Source organism: Mustela nigripes, chromosome X (genome assembly GCF_022355385.1).
Source record: "Mustela nigripes isolate SB6536 chromosome X, MUSNIG.SB6536, whole genome shotgun sequence".
In the NCBI taxonomy this organism is placed as follows: Eukaryota; Metazoa; Chordata; class Mammalia; order Carnivora; family Mustelidae; genus Mustela; species Mustela nigripes.
Window position 1 is genome coordinate 14,918,080 of NC_081575.1, and position 24,961 is coordinate 14,943,040.

At 45.7% G+C, this 24,961-nt stretch overlaps 1 protein-coding gene across 6 annotated transcripts in view; it reads left to right on the forward strand.

Annotated features, from left to right (window-relative positions):
* Positions 1 to 24,961, forward strand: part of ARHGEF6 (Rac/Cdc42 guanine nucleotide exchange factor 6) — a 131,488-nt gene that overhangs the window by 59,637 nt on the left and 46,890 nt on the right. For all 6 annotated transcript variants that reach the window (XM_059385981.1, XM_059385982.1, XM_059385983.1 and 3 more), the window contains 4 exons: positions 3,144 to 3,228; positions 5,393 to 5,517; positions 6,626 to 6,827; positions 16,828 to 16,898. In XM_059385981.1, coding sequence (XP_059241964.1) covers positions 3,144 to 3,228; positions 5,393 to 5,517; positions 6,626 to 6,827; positions 16,828 to 16,898 — 483 coding nt within the window. The remainder of the gene's footprint in view (positions 1 to 3,143; positions 3,229 to 5,392; positions 5,518 to 6,625; positions 6,828 to 16,827; positions 16,899 to 24,961) is intronic.

Sequence of the window (24,961 nt, forward strand, 5' to 3'; positions counted from 1 at the left end):
CTGACTCTCCGCCTACTTGTGATTTCTCTCTCTGTCAAATAAATAATAAATAAAATCTTTAAAAAAAAAAAAAAGATTTCATTCACTCATTTGACAGACAGATCACAAGTAGGCAGAGAGGCAGGCAGAGTGAGAGGGGGAAAGCAGGCTCCCTGCTGAGCAGAGAGCCCGATGTGGGGCTCGATCCCAGGACCCTGAGATCATGACCTGAGCTGAAGGCAGAGGCTTAACCCACGGAGCCACCCAGGCGCCCTGTTGTTGATATCCTTGAACTCCGCCTCATCCCACTGTGGGAGCGGGACCTTAAAAGCATCTAGCAGTATAGCCTGAGAAGCAACCCTTTCTTTCTTGTCTGCATCACATTTGTGGTCAATGGAGGGAGGGAATCCTGTGGTTCATACGAACTTGGCAGATCCAACTGGAAACTAACCAGCTAATTTCTGGACCCAAATGGTAGAGAGAAAGTTCAGCTCATCTGGGACTCCGCTTCATGCCATACTAAGCAGGCTAGTGAGGCTTGCACAGAGTGGCAGAAGATGAAAAAGCACAGGCGGGGCAAATATGCAAATTTGCATTTCCTTTAACAAGCCCCAGTGCTTTGCAGATAGGAAAGGGGAATTGCTTCTCCATTTTGTGTGTGTAAATGGTTGGGATTCGCCCAAGGCAAATGGCCTGTCCCACAGCCTACTTCTCCTTGTTCTCCCCATGCCCACTCCACGTTGGACAATTCTGCTCTTTCCCAGCTGGGATACGATGTTCACTACCATGCAGTTTGAGGTTTGGAAGGGTGTGGTACTGTGGACAGGATTGCTGGTTATATTTGCTTTTTCCACTGCTCGCAAATCCTAGCTCTTAGGCTTTGCTTTCTGTACTCCGCCCTAGAGGCCTCTTCCAGCTCCTTCTGGTGTAGCTCCTTGTGCTACAGAGCAGGCTTTTAGAGAGAACAGTGTCCCTGGGTAAACTCAAGTGTATCGGGCTTTTCCAAAAAGGAAACTCTATTGTTGCGGCAGCGCCCCTCCAGCAGATGCAGTGGCTGACTCTTGCTGATGATGTACGTTTCATTTTCTGATCAGGTGATTTGTCCTAATTCCAGCCAAGTGCCCGAGTGAGTGAATAACGCCAGTGTTGGCACATACGGGCAGTCAGTCAGCCTGGAGAGGGAGCAACAGAAAAAGAAAGGGGCAGGTTTTTTTATCACTGCTTTTGCTCTCCTGCCTTATTCTGCTGATATTTATTTCTGCTTCTTATTTCGGACTCTCCCCATCTTCACGTGCACACACATATTCATGCTCCCATTAAGAATTATGGGCTAAAAATGAGTGAATATTTTGCTTTGTTAGCATTTCGGTGTGCATGGCATTAACACTTCCCCCTAAGGGACGTTCAGTGAATCTGGAATCCTCTGGGATACTAGGTTCTTTCTCCAGGGTCTGTCATATCTTGTTCACCCAGACTTTGGCATCCTGAAACAGAATGCCTAATTATTCCTGGACAACTTTGAGGTTTATATTGGACTGCAGTGTCATTTGACTCCTGACTCTTGAGTAAAGGGCTCATCAGAGCCCTTTACTAAAAGTAGATTAGTGTGTCATTTGGTTTTTATTTTTTTTTGAAGATTGATCGATCGATTGGTTTGAGAGAGGGAGAGCACGCGTGCGTGCATGTGAGTTGGGGGAGGGGCAGAGGAAGAGAAAATCACACGATCCTGAGATCACGGCCTGAGCCCAAATCAAGAGGCGGCTGCTTAACCAACTGAGCCACCGAGGCGCCCCTAGTGTGTCATTTTTAGATGTGATTGGGCTCCTCGGTCGTATTGTTTTGACTGCAGAACATTCGTTGATTAAATGAATAGCACAGTCATGAATCCTGGAATAGGCAGACTTCTCTAGGCTCATATTTGCATACAGTATCTAGGTTGATACTGTTTCCCAATTTGAAAAAAAATGGCTACTATATATTTTTGTTCTAGAGACAGAGTTTAAGTCTTGAAGAATATGTACACAAAGAAGATAAAATTTTGCCTTGATGTTGTCCCAGAAAACACACAGATTAGGAATTAATTGGGCCCATTACCAATCTTGTCCCACACAAAGAGGTACATTTTATTCCCATCACTGCATCTGGGAAAAGAAGATTCAGACTTCTAGACTTCCTGGAATGAAATGTTTTTAGAAGGTGCATTTCCATCCAGGATGTGGGTTTCCCATAGATAAGTATATCTACATTATTGGTTCGCAAATTCGTGGATTGTGCCTATGTTCGAGGATGCTTCTAGTTTCAAATACATGTATATGAGACTAGAAGAATTGTCCATACATTTTAATACATTGAATACATTTATAAATCAACAATTCATTTGTATTTAAAACAACAGCTGACTGGTGTCTTCACTCGGGACAGTGGCCTATCAGAATGAAGGCAAAGTGAAATGTTGTATTTATTTCCTGTTTTGTTGCTGACAGTAGAGTACTGTTAGGCCAGAGGTCCCATCTGAAAAAGTCCCCTGAGGCCAGGAAGAGCTGGCACAGGTTCAAATCCATGAAGATAGGCTGAGAGGGGCAAGGTCAAACAGCAGAAACCAGGCACTGAGGCTGGGAACCAAAAGCAGGCCTTGGAAAAGTTTGGGTGGCATGGAGTTGGGATCCCAGGCCATTGGGACCCAGTGGGTGGCAGCGGGGAGGAGGGGGAGCAGAGGAACAGGCAGTGTGGACAGTGGTCCTACTGAATCCGGTGATTAAAACGTGCACTTGGAAACGTGTCAGAAAGGTTCCGCCCCCTTCTTCGCGGACCATCAGTACGTTGTGTAGGTGACAGGTATGAACTGTAACCCATGCATTCGGGTTTTCTGGAACTGGCCTGAGGATTGACATGCTCAGATCGGATGAGCGCATTTGCTTGTGGGTTGTGCTTCTTAGCTTGGCTCTCGTTTCCTATCACCGCTGCGCTCTGACTCACCGATGGCCTCCCACATGTCATTAGGTGGCTCAGCTGCTGCTTTCACTTCTCCCAAAGGTGCACAGAGGTTTGGGTCTCAGCTTGTACATTTTTGTCTCCCAAGAGCCAGAGGAAGTGGCCGTTTGCTAGTTTGGTTTGCTGAGTTGAATACTTACGGTGTCTGACAGTTTCAATTTCCTTTCTCATAGGTATTCGATCCTGATGACCTTTATTCAGGGGTCAACTTCTCCAAGGTTCTGAGCACACTTTTAGCTGTCAACAAGGCAACAGAAGGTAAGCAGGCTTTGTGATTTATGAGTGGCGCGTGACATGTTTGGATCCACGGGCTTCTCATTCCCCTAGGAGCCAACTGTGGCCAGGACGGTTCGATTGGGGTACATTTCTCCTCTCCTGGCAAATAAATCCCAGTGGGGGTCACATGCTTTACTTGTCCATGGAGTAGGATTTTGACACGCCTCTCACAGATGTTACTGCAACGCCCTTCATATAAGGATAAGAACCAAGAAGCTATTTTGTTCAAAGCTGTGGAATAAGCCCCTGAGTGTTACGGGACAGAAAGGAAAAGGAAAAGACAAGTTCTCTTTTTCATAAACTTCACAGAAGATAGTTGTTACTTCCCTGTCTCCCCTACTGACATGTTTTTCTCAGATTTTTGTATGTGTTTCTCCATGTAAAGGAAGCCATCAGTAACCTTGCACTGGAAATGAAACCTCAGGCTCCTAGTGAATGAAAAAAATCCTTTTTTTAAATTATTATTTAAATGTTTAATAACCACCACATCGGAGGTACTGGATATAAATCTTAAAGAATGTAAAGAAAATGTGGATATCTTGGAGTATAACTTCACTCCTTCTGCAAGACAGCATCTTCTTACCTACAGCTGGATGGAAATCACCAGAATTAAAATGCGTTGAGGAAAAAAAAATGCATTGAGCCCTTACCATGGGTCTAAAACAATTCTAAGAACCATCGGTGGGCTCATCTTTGAAACAGTTCTAGGGGTAGGTATTATTAATAGGTCCATATGACAGATAAGGGAAATCAGGCCCGCAGTTGCCCAGTTAGCAAGTGGCAGAGCCGGGATTCAGACCTGCATCAGATGGAGCCCTGACCCTTAATGCCGGAGCATGGCTCTTGGGGTTCAGACTGTTGGAAAGTCAATAGGCTGTGTGCCCAGCACTGCCAAGCGCCACAAAGGAAGTGTAAGATACAGTCCCGCCCTTGAGAAAATGTCTATTTAGGAAGGCTCCACTTCCCCATGTGAGACGATTGGCGAACAAGAGCAGACAATGTAGTCAATGCCAAAGCTATCAAGTAATTACCATTTTAGTGAAAAGAGCTGTATATAATAGCAATAAGTGTAAAAATACTTCTCTGGAGTTGTTCTTTTGCTATTTGGGAAAAAAAAAAATGCTTTTGAGCCATTGCAAGGCGCGTAGCAGAAAGTACAGCTAATTCAAGGAACTATATTTAACACACACGACAAGCACCCAGGGCTGGGCAGGGAGGATCGTGTAATTCTAACATTATGCCATACAAATTATACGTTCTTTTGCCAAACTCTGCTAGCAGGTTTTACAGTCTCTTCCCTTGCCACAGATATTTATAAAATATAAGGAGGTGAAAGTTAAAACATCAAGGAAATTACTTGGATACTGAGCTTGTCGCCTAGGGAATGTTTGGGCTCTAGACTTTTGCAGTTTATGTCTTTTAAAAATAAATGGAGAGGAAAAGAACCCTCATTTGAATTGTCAAGAAGCTAGCTACTCTCTTTTGCACGCTGTCAGCATACGGAAAACATCCAGCTCAGCGCTGGTCTGATCGGATTTCACGAGGTTTCACGGAAGGGAAGATTCTTGAATTTGAGTTTTTCAAAGAAGGATCCTCGGTGTCAAGATTGCATCTCTCCCCGACACACGTTCTCTCTCCGATTCTCCTTCTCCGGGGCTCCCACCCCACCGACCCCACCCCCAGCCCCAGGCTGGTCACAGACGCCACACATACTGCTGCCTACGAGGACGAGAACCAACCAGTTAAGGGCCAAAACACAAAGAGAGAAGTTTGAAATATTTCAAAGTAATAAGAGCCACAAACAGCTGTTTGGTACCCAATATAGTTCTGCCTTGGATAACAGGGCGTACTGTTGCCACTGGTTCAAGAGGGGCCAGTGGTAGGGAAATGGGTTAAGCGAAAATGTGGCTGTGTCGCTGTTTTTCATTCTACTGGACAGCGATGGCCAGTAAGGTTACGCAGGAGGAAGCTGGCCGCCGGCATGGAGGGGGCGGGTGGTGCGGAATGAAATGCACTTGGCACGTCCCTAGCCGCAACCGTGCAGCCCCGGGAGCCTTTGATGATGTCCCAGGAAAGACGGCGTGCTCTGTAGCTGTGTTTCGGACTGGAGCATTTCGCTTTATCTTGCCTTTTCTTCTTTTCACAGATCAGCTCTCAGAAAGACCATGTGGACGTTCCTCTTCTCTTAGTGCTGCTAATAGTTCTCAGACGAACCCACAGGGAGCGGTGGTTAGCGCACCTCCAGGCCCGCAAAGGCAGTCCAAGGCAGTGGTAAGTGCAGAACCCGATTCCCCTTGCCCGTTCTAAGATCCGTCAGATGAGATCCCCTGACCCGGTTTCAGCTGCCTCGGTGGTGAAACAGCTGGCCTCTGTGTTGGGGGCCTTGCCCCCAGAACGACTCTGGAACCCGGCTGCCAGTTCAGGCCTGTGGGGGTTGAAGCCCTGGAGTTCTTCCCTTTCCTCAAGCCGAGTGAATCCCTTCCTGCAGAAGGCTCTGCAAATGGAAGTCACTAGAACAACCTCCTGATGGTGGTTTCAGTCCTCGTCTCTTTCTTGCTCTCATTATTCTGATCGTCATTTTAGTTTTTCTCTTTGCATTCCTGGGGGGCCTGTGAGGATCTCCCGCATTGGCTGTACCCCGTTTTCTTTGCATTTGGTCTTAATGGGAGCGTTTATCGGGGAGGAACCGCCTATCTTCTGCTCGTTAGAGACTTTGTTCCCTGTCAGAAGCCACCCACTTGCTCTAAGCCATCAAGAGCTCTTGCTTCCAAAGCACTTTAACTACTTCCAAAGCGCTTAACCTTTTGAGATCATGATCCCTTTGAGGAGCCGATGAACACGACAGTTCCACAGCTCTGGGACCCTCTCAGATTGTGTGCAGAATCTCTTGCCTGTGAACTTCGGGGGGGTGTGTTTTGGGTAAAGGTCCGTTGTGCTCATCAGCTTCTCGAAGGCACCCATGACAGCTTAACGACTCCCCACTCAGGTAACGAGGGGGTATTTGGTGTTTGCCAATGACTAAATCTTAGCCACTTTAAGATATTCTTAGCGATGGGGAGGTGGGTGGCAGATTTTATGGGTAGATTAGTACCTAATCTTGGCTGTGTAATTGTGTAAGACCGTGTCTGTGTGTTGGGTAGAGGCGGCTCATTTAAATAAGTACCTTCAGATAATACAAAATACACATGCTCTTCCGAGGGGCTTATTAACCAAGCCCCCCCCCCACCCCAGCCACCTCCCACCGCATCCCACTCCTTAGCTAAAAACTCAAAACTGAGGGAGAACCTGGGGTTTCACTTTACTGGCCTCCATTCATTTAATTTCTGCCCCTGCCCCATTTAGGGGGCCGCTTAATCTGGTGTGGCTTTTGTTTCTCTAGGAGATGACGGAAAATGGAAGCCATCAGTTGATAGTAAAGGCAAGATTCAACTTTAAGCAGACAAATGAAGACGAGCTGTCAGTTTGTAAAGGGGACATCATTTATGTCACCAGAGTTGAAGAAGGAGGCTGGTGGGAAGGCACATTAAATGGCCGAACAGGCTGGTTCCCTAGTAATTATGTCCGAGAAATTAAATCCAGTGGTAAGTAGATCTTTTAAAAGCCTGTTTCAGTGTGACTCTTGTACTTTCTTATGTTCCTGCTGCGATGCTGGTCGTTTTACTGGGTTCCCAGAAACTATTTGTACTTGCACGTGCGTGCCAACAATAAGGGTGGAAGAGAACTGGGGGAGAAAAATCTGTGATTAGATATTTTGAAACAGTGTTGTATTTAGATTACATCAAGACAGCAAAAACCTAAAAAAGCCAAAGAATTCGAAGCTCAGACAACTGTTCTACCTTAACTATGTCCCCTTCTGTTTACTAATTCTAGCCGGTGGAAGACAGTGCACAGTCCTTCCTGCCGCTCCAAGACTCACCATGGTAGAACACAATAATAAGAGAGGCCCTGTGCTAACTTCCTTTTTTTAGCCCTAAGCTCTTTAAGCAGATCTAAGTCTAAATGCCTCCGGGATGTGTTCGAGAAATAACAATAGTAGGACTGCAAGCTGTCTGGCTGCTTTTATTCTGAAGAAGATTTTCCTTAACTCCTTGGGTACTGTTAACTGCTTATCCTCTTTCATAATAATATCCAGAGAATGCAATCTAATAATTCTTCAGTAGTCCTTCTAGAACTTTCTTAGGTAACCTCCTTGCTTTTTTATTATTTAAGAAAGTAGGCCCTGCCTATATTACCAAAGACCCCTGATGTATAAAGATATACACAATGCAGATAACATAGTGTTCACTTATTCACGTTATTATATCTCTTTACTTCCCCAAAATATTCACCCAAGGGCTCCTTTGAGTGGTTAGCTCTTCAGTGCATTTTTTCTTTCCTAGATGTCTTGTTTTCTTAATGCCTCAAAATTAATGACTGTATTAAATGACTGTAATTATAGGCTCATTGTAAATGAATTAAGACATTACAGAGATATATAATGTAGATAATATGAATCTTCTTTGCACCCTCCCCCAGATAACCACTGCTTGGAGTTTTTTTTTTTTTTTAAGAATTTATTATTTGACAGAGAGAGACACAGCAAGAGAGGCAACACAAGCAGGGGAAGCAGGAGAGGGAGAAGCAGGCTTCCTGCTGAGCAGGGAGCCTGAGCCTGAGCCCGAGGCAGGGCTCCATCCCAGGATCCTGAGATCATGACCTGAGCCAAAGGCAGCTGCCTAACTACTGAGACACCCAGGCGCCCTTGTTTGTACTTTTTTTTCCCCCTAAAGCATTTAAGAGAAAGTTTAGTTTTCTGTATTGTGTGTTCATTTAAGGGTGGCAGGGGTCTGGGAGAGGGCATCTCCTTTAATGGAATAAATGTTTACTAACAGATTTATAATTACATGTGTATGTGTAGACTTTTTAGCACTTATTTATTTGCTTATTTATTTATTTGACAGACAGAGATTACAAGCAGGCAGAGAGGCAGGCAGAGAGAGACGGGGGGGGGGAGGCAGACTCCCCTCTGAGCAGAGAGCCCAATGCGGGGCTCGATCCCAGGACCCTGGGATCATGACCTGAGCTGAAGGCAGAGGCTTTAACACACTGAGCCACCCAGGCTCCCCTTCTTAGCACTTTTTAAAGATTTTGTTTTTAAGTAATGTCTGCACCCAACATGGGGCTTGAACTCAAACCGCCGAGATCAAGAGTCACAGGCTCTACTGACTCAGCCTGCTGGGCGCCCCTTATCACTTTTCATTACTCGGAATCACGACGTTTCTCCTGAGCCCTGAAATATTTTTCCGCCTTGCTTGGAATTTCCTTGGTTTTGATGATCCTTGCAGCTGATACTTACCTCTTGCTACAGCTTTCAGTAACTGTGAGCTGGTGGTCAGGGTCTCTAACTTTCCAGATTCACACTAGCTTTGTTCCTTGATTCCGTGTCTTCATCTGCAAAATTAAAAGCCACAGCACTTGCTGCCTTGCCTGGGAATCCCAAGCATTGTTGGGAGGACACGGGAAGTGGACAGACAGCATGCCTTCACCGTCATGTCCCTCACCGACATGCCTCGTAGCACAGTCTGGCTGTTGGTTCCAGGCTTTAGACCCTTCCCTTCAAGTTTCTCGTAGATTCTCTTCGGTTTGGAGCTCAGTTAAGGACTCTCACGACAAGCTCGGGCTGATCTGAGCACCGAGGTAACCCTCAGAAGCATCTTACCCACCCGTCAAGGATAGGTCTGGACAGCGGGGACCAGCAAGCCTGCTAGTTAAATGAGACCTCACTTAAACTCAGTAACCAGAGGGATTCTTTCTAAACAGAACTTGGGTGACGGCTCCCCATCTGAAACAGAGTAGAAGCCAAGGTCATCTCACTGCTCTCCGAGGTCCTCCAGGATTCGGCTCGCTGGTGCCCCTCTGCCGTCCTCTCTGACCCTTCCCCCCCTCACTCTACTTCAGCCACACGGACACCTGCGTCCCTGGCTGCGCCTCTGCCTGGGACTCTCTCCCCAGATCTGCACGACGGGTTCCCACATCTCCTCTAGGTCTTTGCTTCCTTGTCTGCTTCACAGAAGGGCTTTCCCTGGTCATTCGAGGCAATGGAACCTTATCCCCACGGCCCCGCTCCCCTCCCCTGCTCTGCTTTTTGGTTTACTGTTTCTGCCTAATGTGGTATACATGTGCTGATTTATCTCATTCTCGGTCTATATCTTACCATTACAATGTACATGCCATGAGGACAGAGATGTTCTGTTTTGTTTAGGCTCAGGAAATCTCCGTGAAATGAATGATTACGTGGGGCAGGCCATCACGTTGTGTTTGGCTTGGTCACTGAGGGTCAGATACTGGGTAGCCACGATGCTGTAATAGTCTGTCCTCATGGACCCTGCCTCCAAGGACCTGACAGTCTAGCGGTCAAGCTAAGTGTGGATGTAACCAACTGGAACAGGATGGCACAAGATAGGTAACACAGGCAAAGCTCTGAGTCTAGGTAAGGTGCTGTTAGAGCAGTAAAGAATTGACTCTGTTAACAATAACCTGGGGGCGGGGGAGGGGGTAGCCCTTAAACTGGGTCTTGAAGGATGCTGAGAAGCTTCTGCAGTAGAAGGCTGGAGGGCGATTGTAAGTTAAGGAATGGAAGTCAGAGGGCACGGGGTGGGTGGTGGGGTGACTGGGGTCGAGGGGATGGCAAGTCGAGAGAGTGGGGCCCTGGCCGGAGCCACATGAAGAACGGAGTCAGCGAAAAGCAGGGGATCGCATGTGGTTCCAGGGGCTGGATGGCGGAGAAGAGGTCGGGGTACTCAATGAGGGTGTGGGGGAGCCAGCCCGGGCTCTCGCTGAGAGCGAGGCAGTCCAGGTAGTGGTATGGGCCACTTTTGCGATAGTGGAGCGGAAGAAGTGGGTGGCTGCAGTAGACACTGTTAAAATCCAATCGAGAAAACTTGCTGATGACTTGTTATGAGCGAAAGGGAAGAGGTGAGTATAACTCCAAGTCTAGGGGTCCAGCTTGAGGGTGAGCTCTTTAAGGGCATGTGGCGTTCCTTGCCACGACGGGCTGTTAGGCAGAGAAATGAGACATGAGTTTTGCTCTGCGTTCCTAGTCTAGTATGGGGCAGGCGAGACCTCCTCGAATGTAGTAGGATAAGCTCGGTGATAGCGTGAAGTGCAGGGCGCTGTGGAGAGCGGTGAGCTGAAGAGGGGAGCCTGACTCACAGGACGTGCCGGGCGATGGGGTCTTACTCATCTTTGTCAGGAGATGGTTGACTCGTGCTGAACTCCATTAATAGAGAGGAGAGGGTGAGGAGGGTGTGTGTGTGTGTGTGTATGTGTGTGTGTGTTTCTGTTGGGTGGGTGGTCAGCACCGAAGTAGAGGTGCCAGAGAGTCGTAGTTTGGATGATTTCCAGCAGGTAGTTGTCCTTACGGATGAAGGGTCCGGGGGAGAGCGAAAGGCTAGAGTTGAAACCGACAAAAAGTGATGATGAGGTGGAAACTCCGGAGCAGATCGTCAGTGGACGGGGAGTGCGCTGTGCGTGGAGAGATCCGAAGAGGCTTCACGGAGGAGGCGGGCTTTGAGCTGAGCGCGCAAAGGCATGGAGGCTATGGGTAGGCGCAGATGAGGGGAGAGGACAAACCAAGCCACAGTGATTGGTGGGGACAGGACAAAGGCCACACAAGTTCGATGCCGTGCTGTTTCGTGCTTGGTCTAGAAAATACCTGTCAATTTTTCATTTCTTTCCACGAAGCTCTTACTGATGTATAAGCTGAGGAAAGAAGGTTTGTCTTTAAGAAGTTTTTAAAAAACGATTCAGAGGTGAAATACATCTCTCCTAGAAATGAAACTGTCCATTTCGAGTTTTAAACCTGGCGGCCACACAACCTTGTGGGTCACTGATGAAGTTCAATCAGGCATGGAACTAAAGGACTCTCCTGATCTCTGTCTACTTAGGATTGGGTCAGACCTGTAACACTGAGGTCACTCCAATCTTCCGTATTCATGGTACCTTTGGGTACCTCCTGCTCCTTTAGGCGGACTTTGTCTATTCCTTTGTGTTCTCTTAAAAACAAAAGCAACCAACCCTAGCCCCGGGCAAACCCTGGCCCTGCAGATTGCCGGGCTGTGGGAGTTCTGTGCACAGTTTCCTTCCCTTGAGCCTTTCGCCTGACAAGAGCACTTTGTGCTCTGGTAACTGCCCTCGGGGAGTGGTATTTTAAGTTTTAGAATCTGCTGTAGCTTTTGTCTAGGAGATAATTATGGTCCAAGCCCTGGGGGCAGCTTCTTCCCTCTGTTCAGGTGGAGGCTGGTTTCAGAGGTCTCGTGGAGCCACCAATCTCCCACTGTAGAAACTTTAGAAATAGCATATTTGAGTATGTCGCTCACACACACGTGTAACTCCTTTCAACGTGAGCTTGAGGCTGAAAGATAGAGTAGGTTTTTGTGACTGTGAGGGTAAAAGCCTCTCACCAAGGATGATGGAACCTGGACAGTGGTGACATTATGAAGCTGTTGTTCCCAGTCCTGCTTGTGTACCTCTCAATTTCTTGTTACATGAGAAAAATAAACCCTAATGTGAACAAAAGTATTTTTTCCAAAAGATTTTGTTTCATGAAAAATACATGTATGAATAACTTAGTCATGATATAAACTACAGAAGCTTTCTTAAGGGCCTTTGCTCCTCTGTGTGGGTCAAATACATTATAAATAAGAAAATTAGCCACTGATACAATTATCAGTCCTTTACTTAAAAATCAGCGGTGACCTATAAAGTAACACGTTATTTATACCTTAGAGAAATTTCTGCCAATGCATCAGGAACATGGTGACTTTTCTCTCTTTTTCATTTTTGTTTTTGTTACTTAGGGAAGAGCTCAGGGTTCTGTTAACTTGGTGTTAAAATTTTCCTGGCAGAGTTTCCATGCCAAGGAAGTATTGGGGCAAGTATGATCAGAACAGATATTTTAGGCAAATTCTGTCTTCTGCCACTGGTTCAGCAAAAGGGTCATTAAATCCTTCTTCTAAAACTTCTTATTAGCAGGTAAATATAGATATCAAATGCGGAGATTAGGTAGCATTCTAATTAAATTTGTATTAAGGCAGATTAAGAAATGGCTCTTCCTACTGATTATAAACCAAAACTAGGATTGAGCTTTATATTTAGATTTCCTGTTGTAGTCCCCTGGGTATGTCCCATGGATGTTTTGTATCCAGAGAAACTAGTTGTCACTAGATGTCTTTTTGTCCAGTGTCCACCACAGACAGTAGGATTGGGCGCCCCAGCAAGGGAGGGGAAGGAACCCGAGGTTAGTTGGAAAGGAATCTTTACATCAGAATTAGGAGGGTTTCTTAGGGCTCTGTCTGTGTGATTTGCTGCTGTTCGAGTTCTCATATGCCGGATAACCCATTTGAATTCTTCTCTATGCTCAGTGATGTCAGTGATGGGATTGGATTGAGAGAGACCACCTTGCCTCTTTCCTGACCTTAGCGGTGCATGCTCGGCCTTCTGTCTTGCGCCATTCCTCTTAAACCCTAGCTGTGGGTTTGGGGTAAATGTTCTTTATTGATTTGAAGGCATTCCACTTCATTCCTGTTTTGGGGGACTTGGGTGGGAGGCGGGAGTTTTGTTCCCCTTGAATGAGTGTTGAGTTTTGTCAAGTGCTTTTTCCACATTGATTGATATTATTACCACGGGATGTTTCTTTTTAGAGTATTGATATTGTGGGTCACGTTGATTGATTTTTTGACTATATAGCCAACCTTGCATCCCTGGGATGAGTTCCGTGGTCTACAGTGCTTTAAAAATATTGCTGAATTTTATTTGCTAACATTTTGCTAAGGGTTTCTACATCTATATTCATGAGGGCCGTTGGTCTGCAGTTTTCTATTTTTTGACTCTCTGTCTGGCTTCAGGATCAGTGTGAGAGTGACTTCATAAAATGAGTTGGAAGGTTATCCTTCCTCTCATTTTCTCTAAGACATCGTGAAGAATTGGTATTGCCTCTTCCTGAAACATTTGGTAGCATTCTCCAGTGAAACCATACAGGCCTGGAGAGTTCTTTTTCATGAGTTTTAAATTTAGAAATTCAATTTCCCTAATAGTTATAAGGCTCCTCAAATGGTCCATTTCCTATTGGGTAAGTCATGATAGTTCTTGTTTTCTGAAGAGTTGGTCCATTTCACATCTAATTATCAAATGTCTATGTGTAGAGTTGCTCAGAGTATGGCTTTATCATCTTTTTGATATCTCCGGGGGCTGTAGTGATCCTGTTTGATGTTGGTAATTCGTGTCTTCTCTCTCTTTTTTTTCCCCTCTGCCAGTCTTGCTAGACTAGGTTAGACAATTTACTGATCTTAACCAAAGCACCAGCTCTGTCTTTGCATCACGTTCGGCCACCCAGGAATCTCCAGACTGGCTACTTCCTTTCAATTCATGTCTCTCCATTCTACTTGACATAGTTAACATTTTGTTTCAACTGCCATCACCCATTCCCATGGCCCTTCCTTCCCTCTTCTGTTTCTTGGCAGGCTCTCCATTACTGTTTACCTTCCTTTTCAGCCTGGCTTTTGGAAGGTGACCATATCTTGCTGGTATCTCCAGAAGGTCTCATTTTTATCAAGACTGGCTTACATCATCGCACAAAGTTTCTGTGCATTCTAAGTAGAATGATTATCGCTGTACTAGAGAAAACTTGCTTGATAAAAACCCCAAAAGAACCCGGTAGCGGTCACTTTCGAGTATGTCTAAGAGTACAGCACCATGGCGGACTGGAAGTGCAGTGTCTGGTTCAAGTCCTGGCTCAGCCCCCGACAGTCTCAGATAGAGGCAAGGTGCCTCCGCGTTGCTCTGCTTTGCCCAGTTAGGCCCTGTGAAGCCACCAGGTAGATCTGAGATCTTGAAATAGCGTAAAGCTCCCAGAAACTGGCTATGCCCCACTTGTCATCACTTGGCAGTGACAGAATTGGCCCAGATTGCTTCCTTTTGGTCTTATTTTCACTCTACCCAGCATGGCCCAGCTGGACGATTCACTGTCACAGGAACAGTCCTTCCTTGAGCATTGCTGTTTCTACAGCTGTGCTTCTGGAATCTTCCCTGCCTGGAGAACTCTTCTACTATTTTCTCTCCCAGTTTGAATTCTCACCACCCTCCAGGACTAGATTAAGTGCCCCCATAAGGCGCCTGGGTGGCTCAGTCAGTTAAGCATCTGCCTTTGGCTCAGGTCATGATCCCAGGGTCCTGGAATCAATCCCTGCATCAGGCTCCCTACTCAGCGGGGAGTCTGCTTCTTACTTTCCCTTTCTCCCTCCCCCCACATGTGTGCTTTTTCTCACTTGCTCTGTCTCTCTCAGATAAATAAATAAAATCTTAAAAAAAAAAGTGCCCCCTGTCTAGCAAAGTCTTCCCTGACCATCCCAGCTCAAACTGATGGTCACTCTGAAGTCGCATAGGAATCACTGCCAGTGCCATCAACCGAAGCCTTCAGTAGCTTTCTGTCTGGACATCATATGGGTTAGGAGTGCAGGCTGTTCTTCAAGCACATACCTGGGCTTCAGTCTTGGCTCTGCCATTCCAAGATATGTGCCCTTAGGCAACTGACTTCATCTCGCTGACCTCAGTGACCTCTTCTGCAAAATGAGAACCTCTCTGCCGGACAGGGCTGTTGTGAGAATCAAATAAAATGTCTTAAAATCTACTAAGTACCAAATAAATATAAAGGATTTTAAAAAAATATTTTATTTATTTATTTGGCACAGAGAGACACAGAGAGAGAGGGAACACAAGCAGGGAGAGTGGGAGAGGGAGAAGCAGCCTTCCTGCTGAGCAGGGAGCCCGATGTGGGCCTTGATCTTAGGACCCTGGGACCATGACCTGAGCTGAAGGCAGACGCTTAACGACTGAGCCACCTAGGCGGCCAAGGATATTTTTTTAAAAATGAGTATTCAGTTAATTAACATAGAACATATCATTTGGTTTCAAGAGGTAGAGGTCATCTTCTATAATACCCAGTGTTCATTATATCACATAAAAGATATTTTTAATATAATAATAATTAAAAGCCAAGGATAGATGAAAAAATATTCATGAAATAACATTGTGCTAGGCGAATTACAGAGGAGCACTTGGCTGGCTCATTTGGTAGAACGTGCAACTCTTAATCTTGGGATCTTGACTTCAAGACCCACCTTGGGAACAGAGATCGCATAAAAAAAAATAAAAAAAAAAGGTTGTTAGGAGAATTACAAAACTGTAAGTAAAATAAGAAAGATCCCTGGGTGTGTGTCTGTTTATGTGTTCACAAATACATATATAAAAAGAGTAGGAGGCATATTTTATAATGTTACTCTAATGATGGTTAGCTCTGAGTGACGGACTAATCATTGGTTTTTATTTTCTTTCCTAAAATTTGCATTTTTAGGGCGGGACTGTAATAGATTTGAAACTAGAAAGTATTTTTCAAAAAGGAAAATCAAGCATGATGATATCTTATCGTTTGGTTATTTATATATACTCTGCCATGCTTCAGAAAGAGTTTAAGGCGTCATATAATACAGGAAGATAGAAATGGAACACACAGCAAAGTGAGCAAAGGAGAAAATGAGAATAGGATAGGAATGATCACCATCTTGTATTTATCTTAAGTGTTTTTTTTAATGGAAGAATGTATTAGGATGTCTCTTAGTCATGAGTTTGAAAGGTAAGAGTAACTTTGTAAAAGAAAGCATTTTATCGCTGAGTGTCATGATATTAAAATGATAAATCAAAGAATCAAGAATTTCCTGCTATTTTTCAGTGTGTTAGAGATTCTGATTATTTTATTTTTGGCACAGTAGAGAGCCCCAACAAAGGATGGTTGCTATTCTCTATATTATATTCTACTCATATAATAACTTACAAGTTGTAGGGGTGCCTGGGTGGCTCAGTGGGTTAAAGCCTCTGTCTTCGGTTCGGGTCATGGTCTCGGGGTTCTGGGATCGAGCCCCACATGGGGCTCTCTGCTTAGCAGGGAGCCTGCTTCCCCCTCTCCCTCTGCCTCTCTGCCTACTTGTGATCTCTCTCTCTCAAATAAATAAAAATCTTTAAAAAAAAAAACTTACAAGTTGTAAATATGTAGATTTGGTTAGCATTGGCTTTGCTTATCTGTTTTGAGTAAGTTGAGTGGAGAGACAGACTCCAGTAAATAAACATGGCCAAGTGGAGAGAAAGTCTTGCCCTGGCCCTGCCACTCATTAACTAGGCTTTTTTTTTTTAATATAAATTCCATTAGCTGTCGTTAGTATTTGATATAATCGATGATTCATCAGTTGCATATACCACTCAGTGTTCATCACACCATGTGCCCTCCCCAGTGTCCATCACCCATTACCCGCCTCCCCTCCAGCAGCCCTCAGTTTGTTTCCTGGAGTCAACTCAGGGATTGAGGGGGCCTGGACAAGGTCTAACTTGGACCATCTAGAGTTTAGTAAAGTTAGAGTTTTACTTGTCGAGGAACGTACATTTCCACTCATCCTTCCATTCGACACTGTTTATAGTAGGTTAGCTGACCGACATTATAAAAGTTTTCCTCTTAGCCTTCTATGTTATTAACATCTTTAAATGTCTTTTTTACAGAGAGACCTCTGTCCCCCAAGGCTGTCAAAGGATTTGAAACGACTCCACTTACCAAGAACTATTATACTGTGGTGAGTGTTCAGATCATAACTCTTTGGAATTCTCGTTGGAATTCTCTGTGGAGATTCTATGTGGAGATTCTCTATGGAATCTTTTCACTGGCTGAGCCACTGAGGTGTTGAGGTGACATGGGAGACTGGGTAAGCTATTGCAAGGGTCTGATATCTGCTTATAGGCCTCAGACAGATGGCTAGAAGTTTTGCCTTCACTGGACGGTAAGATTCAAAGGTAGTGCAGAGATGGAGAGCAAGGTCCATTAAACAGTGCCAAAAGAGAACTTGGTTCACATGGAGGCGTTACGGGGAAGTCTGGAAGGTAGATGTAGCCTTACCAGATACTTAGAAGGTGAATTCCCAAGTTCCTCTAAGCAGTAAGCTATAAGTGATTACATACTGTGGTTTTATTTTAGAATCAATCAATGTGTTATGATGTCCTTGGAGATATTATCAACCTTGTGTTCGAGGACAGCCTGAAGGGAAGCCTGCCCTTTGGCACAGAGGGAGGAATGGAATGGCTCTGGCTTGAACACAGATATGTCAGAATCTATTAGCTATAAATAGGGCCTGTGCAGGGTTCAAAATAAGTTCCCATTTGGAAAAAAATCATGTTATTCTCCTTAATCTTCTCTCTGCTTTCCTTCATGTCTACTTTCCAGACTCGGCCCAGTCACTAATGAAAAGGTCGAGCCATCCTAACCGCTAAGTTTTCCTGTCTGGTAGCTTTGTCGTCGCCTGCCAGCTCAGCTGAAATAGTGTCACTTTTCACCCAATGCTGGATGTGCGTTGGGACGGCATCTTCCTTTCCTTTTGCGCGTGGATAGTTTTTAAACATCTCTGTACGTTGCTTTTCAAAAGACAGAATAGCGCTCTTTAGTGAGTTTGCTCCACAATGATGACATGAGCAGTAGTTGGTGTGAAAACCCAGGAAGGAGCTTGCTTCATGGGTGACATGGACAGTAATCGTAGGGGACAGTTTTATCACTATTTTTCTTCTTCCATTTCTGAGGTTAAAATATGTTACCCAGGGGCGCCTGGGTGGCTCAGTGGGTTAAGCCGCTGCCTTCGGCTCAGGTCATGATCTCAGGGTCCTGGGATCGAGTCCCGCATCGGGCTCTCTGCTCAGCAGGGAGCCTGCTTCCTCCTCTCTCTCTGCCTGCCTCTCTGCCTGCTTGTGATCTCTCTCTGTCAAATAAATAAATAAAATCTTTAAAAAAAAAAAAATATGTTACCCAGCAGAGCCGGGCTCCCTTCTTCCTTCCTCTGCGACCATTTCTTTTAGCTTCCAGGTGACCTCAGTGATTTATTTTTTTTAAAGATTTTATTTATTTATTTGAGAGAGAGAAAAAGAGAGAGAGTGTGTGTGTGAGCCAGAGGGGAGGGGCAGAGGGTGTGGGACAGGGAGAGAATCACAAGCAGACTCCCCATTGAGCACAGAGCCCAGTGGCGGGCTCTGTCCCATGACCCTGCGGTCATGACCTGAGCTGAAATCAAGAATCAGAAGCTTAACCACCTGAGCCACCCAGGCGCCCTGCCAGCCCCACCCCCCACCGCCCCAGTGATTTAATTTTTAAAGAAAGGATGCTGTCAAATATGGTGGATGAAAATATTACCATAACAGCTCCCTGCTTTGGAGCTGTCTCTGCCTCTGCTGATTCTACCAATTTAGTATTTCAAGTTTTTTATTTAAATTCCAGTTAGTGAACATACAGTGTATTATTAGTTTCAGATGTAAAATTTAGTGAAATCATACGGTATCTGCCTTTCTCTATGTCACCTAACGTAATACTGTCTAGCGCCATCCATGTTGTGAATGACAAGATTCATTCTTTTTTGTGGCTGATTAATATTCCTCTTGTGTGTGTGCATGCACCTATGCGTGTGTGTGTCTCAAAAAGTTAAAAATAGAACTACCTTATGCCTTATGACCCAACAGCCACGCTACTAGGTATTTACCCAAAGAATATGGGAACACGAATTCAGCTTAACTGACTGAGCCACCCAGGTGCCCCTTACCTCTCTGATTCGTATGGACCTTCTGCAAACCTTACGTACAAATTCTGGATGTCCTGCAGTCTGTATCTCTCGCCTCCTGTTGGAGTTCATGTGCATTGCTTCTAGGTCCTTGCTGCTATAGAAACAATTCTGAAGTGAGCATTGTAGACATAAGACTTTGGCAAACTATATCAAGATGTGTAGACTGGATTCCTACAAGTTAAATTGTCCAAAGGCCTGAGGACCAGGAGAGCCAATAATGGTGTAAGTTCTAGTCCAAGGGTAGGAGAAGACTGATGTTGCAGCTCAAGAAGTCAGGCGGAGAGAACGATTCTCCCCTTCTCTACCTTTCGGGTCTATTCCTGCGCTCAGCAGATTGGATGATGCCCAGCCGCACTGTTTTACTCCCTCTCCCAGTTGGAAGGCTCATCTTTTCTGCTTATAGGCCTCAGACAGATGGCTAGAAGTTTTGCCTTCACTGTACGGTAAGATTCAAAGGTAGTGCAAAGATGGAGAGCAAGATCCATTAAACAGTGCCAAAAGAGAACTTGGTTCACATGGAGGCGTTACGGGGAAATCTGGAAGGTAGATGTAGCCTTACCAGATACTTAGAAGGTGAATTCCCAAGTTCCTCTTAGCACTCATAGACACATCCAGAAATAATGTTTAAGTTGGGTACCTTGTGATCCAGTGAAGTGACATGTAAAATTAACTATCACGGGGCACCTGGGTAGCTCCTGTGGTTAAGCATCTGCCTTTGGCTCAGGTTGTGACCTGTGACCTCTGGGTCCTGGGGTCAAGCCCCGTGTTGGATACCTGGTTCATCGAGGAGTCTGCTTCTCCCTCTGCCTCTTCCCCCTGCTTGTGCACTCACTCTCTCTCTCCCTCTCTCAAATGGATAAATTAAAAAATCTCAAAAAAAATAGGGCGCCTGGGTGGCTCAGTGGGTTAAGGCATTGCCTTCGGCTCAGGTCATGATCTCAGGGTCCTGGGATCGAGCCCTGCATCGGGCTCTCTGCTCAGCAGGGAGCCTGCTTCCCTCTCTCTCTCTCTCTGCCTGCCTCTCTGCCTACTTGTGATCTCTTTCTGTCAAATAAATAAAAAATAAAAATCTTTAAAAAAAATCTCAAAAAAATAAAATTAAATTAACCATACATCCTATAAACTTGGGCAGGATAGAGACTTCTTGAATTGGCAAGTCTGTGGATGTTATCTCCCCCTTTTCAAGTTTTCACAGGATCATCTGCTGATTTCTGCCCCATTCAGTCCTTGATGCAGTCTGGTGGCACCTCAGTGTGTCCGACTGTGGCTGGGCCACTCCTGGCCTGCTGTTCTGAATTGGGTATTGAACTCGTGCTGCCCCTGACCTTGGTTCCTTCCATGTGCTCAAGATACACTGCCATTTGTTGAACTTTTTGCACCATTGCAAAACAGTGTATCATTTTTCTATTCATTGTGTTTCTGATAATCTTATCATGCTCCTTGTCTTTCCTTGCCCATCATAACTAAGGTTATGTGCCAGGAAGTATTTAAAAATAAAGCAACGAGAGGGGCGCTTGGGTGGCTCAGTGGTTTAAAGTCTCTGCCTTCAGCTCATTTTTTTAAAAAAAAATAAAGCAATGAGAAAGGAAAATGGGAACAGTATGTGGGGAGGGATGCTCATTTTTTAAAAAGATTTTATTTATTTATTTGACAGAGATCACAAGTAGGCAGAGAAGCAGGCAGAGAGAGAGGAGGAAGCAGGCTCCCTGCTGAGCAGAGAGCGAGATGCAGGGCTCAATCCCAGGATCTCTGGATCATGACCCCAGCCAAAGGCAGAGGCTTCAACCCACTGAGCCACCCATGTGCCCCTTGAATATTATTATATCATTAGCTCGGTTTTGGTGATCACTTTGCCGTGTGCACCTGTTATCAACCTCCAATATATATACCTTTCATTCGTCAGTTGTACCTCAGTAAAACTGAAAAAATAGAGACCAGAAAAAGGAGTCTAAGTGGCTTCACTATCAGGCTTAATTTTACACACAACCCCTAGGTCTTGGCCCCCACGGCCCCGCTGGGAAGGCAGGACAGTCATGATGGTGAAAACCACGTGGCAGAGAACAATGGAAATTGTCCTAAGATGGGTTTCTCAAAATGTGGTTGAGGGATCGTGCCTCCAAAGCCCCCCGGGAAGCTTGTGCAGCTGTCTGGGCCCCACACCTGACTTGCTATACCTCAGAATTTCTGGCCCCAGATCACGGGAAACCGCATTTTAAACACCTTCAGCCCCTTCCTCGCCCCTCCCACTGCCCCACTCCCCGCCAAGTGAGTCTGAAGCTCACTAGGCTGCCGTTTGGAGAACCAGTAAAGGGAAAGGGTTCAGTGGAAGATGGGAGTCCAGCGTGCCAAGACTTAGAGAAGCAGAAAGGAGCTGGAAGGGGGTTCAGGCAGGGTGGCGGGGGCACTGTCTGGGCACAGCCCCCCCCCCCCCGGGCAAGAAGTGTGCACGCCTGCAGTCCGCCAGCATTTTTTTTCTCCCTGACTTTCTCCCACTGCATTGTAACTTGTGGCAGATGCCTGAAGGGTGTGTCTTAAAGAACCTGCATCCGGTAGGAAAGATGGGAAGTGGGTGGCATGTTAGAGCGCAGAAAAATCCCACGAAACCTCCTGCAGTTTCTGCTCTCCCCACGCACCTGTTGCTTACTCCATTCTCTCTCTTACTCATCTGTCTGCCCACTTGTCCCCACCCTGAATTTTCTCTCCCTTTCTCTAGTGCTTACCCGCCTGCCCCCACCTTTTTAAGGCTTTATTTTATAGAGAAGTTTGGGGTTCACAGCAAAATCGAGCGGAAGGTACAGGGATTTCTCATGTACCGTCCCAGCCCCTGCCCCAGCCACACTCATGCAGTCTCGCCCTCTATTGGCATCTCCCACCAGAGGAGGGATCGGCGACAACTGAAGAATCGTTACCCTTTAATGTCCATAGTTCACATTAGGGTTCACTGGTGGTGTGGAGTGTCCCCCATATCCTGTGTACTTTTTCACCTACCCCCTTTCCTGCCTTACTCATCTGTACATAGTTGAGCCTTGAACAACTCCGGGCTTAGGGGCGCTGACCCCCTTTTGATGGTGCACCATCGAAAACCCATGTATAGCTTTTGACTCCCCAAGAACGTAATTGTTAGCCTGCTGTTCACCAGAAGCCTCGCTGAGAACACGAACAGCTGATGACCACCTATTTTGTATGTCACGTGTGTTATATGCAATGCTCTCACAGTACAGTAAGCTAGAGAAAAGGAAGGTTTTTTTTTTTTTAAGATTTTATTTATTTGTTTCACAGACAAAGACAGCGAGAGAGGGAACACAAGCAGGGAGAGTGGGAGAGGGAGAAGCAGGCTTCCCACCGAGCAGGGAGCCTGATGCAGGGCTCGATCCCAGGACCCTGGGATCATGACCTGAGCCAATGGTAGATGCTTAACAACTGAGCCACCCAGGCGCCCTTAGAGAAAAGGAAATGTTATTAAGAAAATCATAATAAGGGAGAAAAAATACCTTTAGAGTACTGTACTGTATTCATTGAAAAGAATTCGTTTCTAAGTGGACCTGTGCGCTTCCAGCCTGTGTGGCTCGAGGGTCAGCTGTTCATCGTCCGTCTGAAGGCTGGAGGTAGAGGTGGTGACAGGATTTGCTGAGTCTGCTGAGAGGGAGCTTGTGCTGCTTGCTTCCGGGAAGCCCAGGGCCTGGAGGTGTGAAACCAGCCACGGCATCCAGTGTGAGCAAGGAGGCGCTACTAGCATGTAAGATGGCGCCTTCTCCCTTCCCATAGGGCTTTGTCAACGTGACCTCATTTTCACAGACATCGTAATTATCTGGGAATTCCTGTAATATGATGCCTCGGCTTCGATTTAAGGTTTCCTGAGGCCACTAGAGTCCTCCTGGATCATGGGACACGTCTCTGTTTCCAGCCTTTCTTTGTGTGGATTTTTGCCTCTTAAAAGAATTCCTTCACACTCAATGACTCTTTCCTTTTGGAAGAAGGAGTTATAAAATGAACTCACTCTCAAGCCTTTCCAGGAAGCATGGGAAATACATTTTACTGGAAAATCAATAGCCGGGGATAGAGGTACAAAAGGCCTCCACCTCTCACCATCTGTCTTACTCCGAATTTGGTCAGAGGTTCATGGAGCAAAAGGGTACTCAGTTGTCCTCAGGAAGACAGAGTCGGAGGCAAAGGCAGTGTCTGGGTGTAGCCTATTTTAGTAAGTTCGAATGGATTTCATCTCAATCAAACCGTACTGCTCGGAAGCTGGTCGGCTTGCCAAACCCCTTGCCTTCTGACTCACCACTGAGGCCTTCTGTTTGGGAACACACAGCCTCCTCTGTCTGATTCCCTTTTTATCCTTCTACAGGAGATGCCCTGTGGCCTGCAAAATAAAGAACCAGTGTCAGAAGTTCATCAGTTGGTCTTTTGAGATTGAGGAGAGCAATAAAGGCCTAAATGAATTTGGGAAAGAATCCCAAGCATCCACCCAGATGAGCATTTCTACTAATCAAATCATAGCAAGGGCAGTGCTGTTTAGTATGTTATCATTCAAAATTTTTTTTTTTGCGTTACTTAATGAAGGATTCATTGACCACCTTTGTCAGTTTAGCTCTAAAGATTTTATTTATTTATTTGACAGACAGAGATCACAAGTAGGCAGAGAGGCAGGCAGAGAGAGGAGGAAGCAGAGAGCCCGATGTGGGTCTCGATCCCAGGACCCCGGGGATCATGACCTGAGCCGAAGGCAGAGGCTTAACCCACTGAGCCACCCAGGCGCCCTTTAGGGATTACTTTTAAAGGAGCCCCGGATCACAGCATTTTAAAGGAAATGGACATGAGAATGCTGTTTCAGTGGTGAGAGGGAGGTCAGATTAAAGCAGTGTTGTTTGTTTTAAAAATCACATTGTATGATGTAAATAATGTCTGACTTTCCTAATTTAAAAACTCCCTTGAGGCAGTGAATGACTGGATCTAGTTTGATTTTTTTTTTTATTTTGTTTTCCTTGTTTCCAGCAGACATTATCATTTGGGTAGGGTGACAGTTAGAGGCAACAGTGCTCAGAAGGAGGGTGAGTTTGTGGGATGGCTGGTTTCCAGACATAGTCTTTTCAGAAAAATGTGAACAAAGGGAGATGATTAGATGACTTCATTCCTTCCTGAACACGAGCAGGAAGGCAGGCCACCATCCTTTTCCCCCTCCTCAATATAGATCCTATAGGCAAATAATGCTGTTAATAAAGCAGTCTGCATATGTTTTAGCACCTTCTTAATAATAGAAGGCGATACTGCTGCATTCTGGTGCGGTTCTCCCAATTTCTTAGAATACAGACGAAGATCAGTGCTGAGCATGAATGTACACCTGCTTGAGCTGAGGCATGGCAGTGAGCCGCGGCCCAGCTGGGCAGGGAGCCCTAGGATGGACAGATTCAAGATTGGAAGGCTTCTCTCCTGGATGAGGACTTGGAGGCCAAGACAAAAACCTGAGGAGGGGCGCCTGGATGACTCAGTGGGTTAAAGCCTCTGCCTTCGGCTCAGGTCATGAACCCAGGGTCCTGGGATCGAGCCCCGCATCAGGCTCCCTGCTCAGTTGGGAGCCTGCTTCCCTTCCTGTCTCTCTGCCTACTTGTGATCTCTGTCAAATAAATAAATAAAATCTTTAAGAAAAAAACCTGAGGAATTTCTTTTTTTTTTTTTAAAGATTTTATTTATTTGATAGAGATCACAAGTAGGCAGAGAGGCAAGCAGAGAGAGAGGAGGAAGCAGGCTTCCTGCCGAGCAGAGAGCCCGGATGTGGGGCTTGATCCCATGACCCTGAGATCATAACCTGAGCTGAAGGCAGAGGCTTAACCCACTGAGCCACCCAGGTGCCCCATGGAGTTTCTATTAATGGATGAGAAATATGTGCTTTGACTTTTTTTTTTTAAGATTTTATTTATTTTATTTGACAGACAGAGATCACAAGTAGGCAGAGAGGCAGGCAGAGAGAGAGAGAGAGAGGAGGAAGCAGGCTCCCCGCTGAGCAGAGAGCCCGATGCGGGACTCGATCCCAAGACCCTGAG